Genomic DNA, 5,923 nt, shown 5'->3' with positions numbered 1-5,923 from the left:
TGAGGACTGCTCCTTAGCTCGGTGTGCTGCTCAGTTCTTTGTCTCTGGTGGCTTGGCCTACATCAAGTCCTATCTACTGGCAGCAGTGGCCTACAACAGGTATGTGGCTATCTCCAACCCACTGCTCTACGCTGCTGCCTTGTCCAAGAAGCTGTGCATGGGGCTGGGGGCTGCCTCCTACCTCAGTGGCTGTGCCAACTTCACCCTCATTACCAGTCGCATGTTCACCCTCAGCTTTCGCAAGACCAATATCATTGATGACTTCTGTGACCTGCCTTCGCTGGTGAAGCTCTCCTGTGATGTGAAAGAATGTTAACAGGTGCTCCTATACTTTATCCCAACCTCCAATTTCATCCTCCCCTTTGCACTTATCCTCAAATCCTACACCTTCATCCTGGCTGCCATCCTAAAGATGCACTCGGCCAAGGGGCAGTGCAAAGCCTTCTCCACCTGTGCTGCCCACCTTGCCGCTGTCACCCTCTACTATGGCTCCATCCTCTTCATTTATGCCTGGCCCAGCTCCATTTACATCCTGGGGAGGGACAACGTAGTCTCCGTGTTTTACACAGTGATGATCCCCATGCTGAATCCCTTTATCTACAGCCTGAGGAACCAGGAGGTGAAGGGGGCACTGAAGAGACTGGTGAAGAGACAGCTTCTTAATAGAAGAAAACCAGGGACTACATCCCCAAAGATACATATAGCCAAAACTGTACCTATATTTTCTTTATTGGGTTTTCACTTGTTTCTTTTCACAATAGGTGCAGGAGGATACAACACAGGAGCATAAGCTCTTCTGATCCCAAAGTGCTTCCTGATGGACAGGAGATGTCACTGTGCAGACAAACCTCCTCTTCTTCCCACCTCTCCTTATATATAATTTATATCTTATTTATAAAACAGGATCTCAGCAGTAGCTGGCCTCATTGTTGTACATAATTTTCTTCACTTTCTGCTTTATCTGGATTATCTGGATTCCTTACTTATACCAAACCAGTAGTTCAGGTGGAGGGCCATGTGTCATGACTGTAAAGTGCTTCTGCTCCTGAATTGTCTCATTATTTACTCATAATGCTTTATTGCACCACATAAACATACTTTTCATGGTCCTAGACTGTTTTCCCAGCGAAATGTTCACACCAGTGTGGATAGGGTGGGTCAGATTGGAAGAACCAATGTTAAGAAGCATTGAGGCATCTGGAATTGAGTTCAGTTGCCTGAAATTAGACAGTTAACACCATGGAGATGCCCACAAGTCTTCCTCTGAACTTTCAGATGTTGCTCCAGAGTAGCCTAACTGTTCTGAAGGTTGCACAGCATGCACACCAAACACATGCTGATGTCCTTGGCACCTCAGGACAGAGCAAATGGCACCAGGTTTCTACATGAGGGCAACCAAACTTGGACCTGGCCTGGGAATTTTTACTGCATCTTGCTCCTTTTCTGCAACTTAAGCAAAAGGTTTCCAGCACCACCTGTAGGAAAACATGCAAAAAATGTGAAGTGGTGTCGTAGTTATTAAAGTATCTTTTTTTTTTTACTTTATAAAATTTTAGTCCAAGGACTCAAGGAAAGGGAAAAAAAAAAACAACAATAAAGCTATTATTATTAAGACTGCTGGGAGGAAGGATTGGGTGATCTGAAGAAGATTAAACGCCTTCAAATTTAGATAAATAAAAGTGGAGTAATTAAGTTAGAGTTCCTTGTCTCCATTTGTGATCAATAAAGGTGTGTTTCTACTTTTCTACTTTTTGTTCAGGCAAAGAGTGCAGTTTAAAGAGTTTAAGTTTTAAGATCTTCCCACTTCCCTGCCTTGCCGTGTTTTTGTTCATGTCACAGGTTGGAGCCAGGCTGCATAAGCTGGGTTCCTCTTGGATGAAAACTGAAAATGGGGTTGAGAGGCGCAGCTAATGCACTTCCATCTATTGTGCCCTTCCAGTCGTGTTCAGATCCCTGGACCAGCACAAATTCAATCCTGGAAAAACTATTCTGAAGTGCATATACCATAGATGGTGTCTGATGATATTCAGACCTGCCCCTGTTGCACCACTTCTGTCTTAACTGTCTGTCCTAGGATGTGATAAAACACCTGCTTATTCCCTGGCTGATTTACTCATAATTAGACAATGAATTTTTAGAAGTTGAGAGACTGATGAACCCATTCCCATGCTTGTTCTCCAGTCCCAAATTTGCAATGGTAGGAAAATCATATTTATGAAAATCAGTCAAAAATTAAGGATGTATGTAGTGTACTTCAACTTACCACACAGTCTAAGAATGAAAAAAGACAAAAGCAAATCTATTCCAAGACAATTAATGACAAGAATTTCGTGGTGTGAGGTCTCTTATAAGAGGTCCAAAGGTGAGAAGAAATGCAATGAGCTTCCCCATCTCCCTCTGCTAGGGTGGATAAAAGCAAGCAAGGACAAATCACCCCATTAGTGAGAACAGAACACCCTTATCTGCACATATCATAAAGACATGGATGTCTCTTTAATGAGAGTGTATGACCAAGCTTGTATCTGTGGTAGCAGACACGACCTGACCCACAGAAAGCCCTCCAGCAGGCCTGAGCTCCAGGCTCTTGCCACACAGGTGATTATGGTTATTCCCATCACAGGTGATGCTGCTCCTCTTCTCAGAGCAAGAAGTGCTCCTTGGGGACCAACCACCTTTCCAGGAGCCATCAGCTTAACAAGACCTTCTGGGGTTTACCAAGGAAGTTTCCTAATCACTATGAAGGCTTCTTGGTGGGCTTGTAGTCAACTTACCTCATTCTTCTTAACAAGCCATAAGAGATTAATTAGTGGGGACTAACAAGAAATAAACTTTCTTCCTTGTTAACGACAAAGTGTGCTTCTGCAGCTACCTTGCTCATTAGAGTCAGTCCAGGCCCTGAAAGCAATGAGTCAAAGGGTCAGTGTGTTGACATGTGACTGTATTAAGGACAATTTTGTAAGCCTGGATGGATGGAGAGCAATGTTCCTCAAGGTTTCTCTGACTAAAGTACCTGCCTCTCATCCCTGAGGTTAAATTCCCACCTGCAGACTGAAGTCCTTCTTCCTTGGTGGGATGATGCAATGACCCAGCAGCACCCTGAGCTCCTTGCTGAGGAGGTATGGTGCTGTTTGGTGGGAGCACTGGCTGTGGTGGGAGCTTCTTCCATGCCAGTCTTGGGTATGTTTGAGATCACTTCTATAAGTTTCTACCCCATAGTTGTTCCTGGTCAGCACTTTTTTTTTCTCCTATTAATCTATGGGGTTAGCTGTGCTATAATCGTTAAAGTATGTCAGTCATTCCTCTGTATCTTGTGGCTTATTTCAGAGGGAAAATCGCAAAATTGCTCAAAACTAAGCAAAAGCAGTTATTAATAATATAACCAAAATAAGCTCAAAATGCCAGGACAGGGAGCAGATACCTGACTAGTGAGTAATTTTACCATTACTCATAGAAGATGCCACATAATAGCGTTCTGGTTCTTGAGCAAGTTGCAGACACTGCAGAAGTTTCTCAAATAAATTTGTAAATACAGCTACAGTTTAGCTAAAATAAGTTGCAGAAAAGGCCCAATGAGCCTTGTTGCAGTGACTTGTTATTATGAAGCCCACTGTTCATTGCTAATATTAGGAGCACTAAATTAACCGAATCTTGTGTTCACCAGAAGTGTGCCTGTTATTTGATATAGAGAGAGCTCTGGTCATCATTAACATGCTGAAAGAAATAGGTGATATTTGTTGTCATTGCTCAGGACAACAGTGGTAATGCATTTTCAAACTACAAATAATGAGAGGGTCTTAAATTCCTGAAATTAAAATAATATCAGACCGTAAACACAAATAGAAGTAGCTAACACATCCTAGAGACAGGTCAGTGAATAATGTAATCAGAAAGGAGTTAATGACCCAGTATTTAGGAACAAGGCAGAAGTTTCCCAGTACACTTGTCCCCAGTAGATCACAGGAGAGCACTGCTGCTTTTATACCATAGCAGTACAGAAATGGAAGGTATAAAAGTCTGAGAAGACCTCTCAATTCCTCTGGCACACCAGGGGAAAATGATTTTTCAGATTAACATTTCTTCTCCATCACTCTCCCCAGCACATTCTTCACCTCCTTGTTCCTTAGGCTATAGATGAGGGGGTTCAGCATGGGGGTCACCACCGTGTAAAACACAGAGGTCACTTTGTCGAGGTTCTGGGAGTGCCTGGAACTGGGTCGTAAGTACATGGATGCAGCAGATCTGTAGAACAGGGTCACAGCAGTCAGGTGGGATGCGCATATGGAGAAGGCTTTGTGTTTGCCCACAGCTGAGCACATCCTCAGGATGGTGGCCAGGATGTAGGTGTAGGAGACGAGGATGGTCAGGCTGGTGACAAACAGGTTGAAGCCAACCACAGCAAACATCACAAACTCGTTGACGGTGGAGTCTGTGCATGAGATGGCGTGAAGTGGGGGCCCCTCACAGAAGTGGTTGATGATGTTGGGACCACAGAAGGACAGCCGAAACACAAACCCTGTGTGGATAGTGGCATTTGCAATCCCAGCGAGGTGTGAGCCAGCTATCAGCAACACACAGACTCTGCTGGACATGCAGCTGGCATAGAGCATTGGTCTGAAGATGGCCACATAGCGGTCTTATGCCTTCACAACCAAGAGGTAGCACTCAGTAGTAGCAAAGACGGCGTAGAAATATAATTGTGTGAGACATGCAGAGTAAGAAATGACCTTCCTTTCTGCTAGGAGATCCGAGAGCAGTCTGGGGTAACTGAGGAGGAATAGCAGACGTCTAGGAAGCACAGGGTGCTCAGGAAGAAGTATGTGGAGATGTGAAGCTGGACATCCAACCTGATCAACACAAGTGTCCCCAGATTCCCCAACAATGTGATCACATATGTCACCAAGAAGACCATGAAGAGGACACCCTGGACATCCCCCTGCTCTGAGACCCCCAAGAGAACAAACTCAGCACTAGGAGTGTGATTTCCTTTGGCCATCATCTTGACATGGTTACTGTAGGAAAGCAGAGGTGCAGAGAAACACAGAGTCAGCATATTCCTGTTTCCCCCACAAACAAATGTTAAAGATGTGTTTATTTTTATCAGGAAACATGAATCTCAGAGGCAGGAACTGATGAAGAATGTATTCAATATTTGTCTCAAAACACATTTCAAAACAAGCAAACTGCACGATGGGATTTATTTCTAATGGTTTCAATAGTTCGATAAAGTCACTTTGCAAATCAGAGGGCTTATTCTACATCCTGAAGAAGTTAAGAAGTTTGTTACTCATCAGATCCAAAGAGATAACCACAGGAATTTATGCTAACATCAGAAACCAAAGTCTGTATTTAAAAGAATACAAAAATCTTTTCTCAGATAATAGAAAGAGAAAAAACACTGGTGAGAAACACAGACTTTTCTTTAGGAATTCCTTTAGGAATTACAGAACAAATTGAACTAGAAATTTAATTTCTTCCATTGCTTCTGATGTAACTCTGAAATTAAGTTTGAAACAGGAGATTTAGTACAAGTATTAACCCTCTCTTTAAATATGGTGGTATCCATGTAGTTCTTGTCATGCCATTAAGCTGAGAAAGACAACAGAAAGTGTTTACAAAGTTCAGTACCAGCGGAAACTCCAGCAATGCTATAGTGCCATTATAAACTGGGGGGAGCAGAATCATAGAATCATGGAATGGTTTGGGTTAGAAGAGACCTTAAAGCTCATCCAGACCAACCCCCCTGCCATGGGCAGGGACACCTCCCACCAGACCAGGTTGCTTAAAGCCCCATCCAACCTGGCCTTGAACACTGCCAGAGAGGGGGCAACCACAACTTCCCTGGGCAACCTGTGCCAGTGTCTCACCCTCATATTGAAGAATTTCTTTCTAATGTCCAATCTAAACCTACCCTCCTCCAGTCTGA

At 43.5% G+C, this 5,923-nt stretch overlaps 2 protein-coding genes across 2 annotated transcripts in view; one reads left to right on the top strand and one right to left on the bottom strand.

The window, feature by feature from the left end:
- Positions 1-2,624, top strand: part of LOC104537869 (olfactory receptor 9G1) — a 2,875-nt gene extending 251 nt beyond the window's left edge. The window contains 3 exon segments of the mRNA XM_010180884.1: positions 1-643; positions 2,182-2,197; positions 2,596-2,624. The exon segment at positions 1-643 is cut by the window's left edge and continues 251 nt beyond it. Of these exon segments, the coding sequence (XP_010179186.1) occupies positions 1-643; positions 2,182-2,197; positions 2,596-2,624 (688 nt within the window).
- LOC104537873 (olfactory receptor 1020-like) overlaps positions 1-4,993 on the bottom strand; it is a 5,352-nt gene extending 359 nt beyond the window's left edge. Inside the window, 2 exon segments of the mRNA XM_010180887.1 lie at positions 4,110-4,762; positions 4,765-4,993. Of these exon segments, the coding sequence (XP_010179189.1) occupies positions 4,110-4,762; positions 4,765-4,993 (882 nt within the window).
- Positions 4,994-5,923: the final 930 nt, after the last annotated feature.

The sequence above is a fragment of the Mesitornis unicolor genome, unplaced genomic scaffold (assembly GCF_000695765.1).
Source record: "Mesitornis unicolor isolate BGI_N332 unplaced genomic scaffold, ASM69576v1 scaffold6003, whole genome shotgun sequence".
Lineage (NCBI taxonomy): Eukaryota > Metazoa > Chordata > Aves > Mesitornithiformes > Mesitornithidae > Mesitornis > Mesitornis unicolor.
The sequence above is the reverse complement of the archived record's forward strand: the minus strand, read 5'-3'. Positions and strand labels throughout refer to the sequence as shown.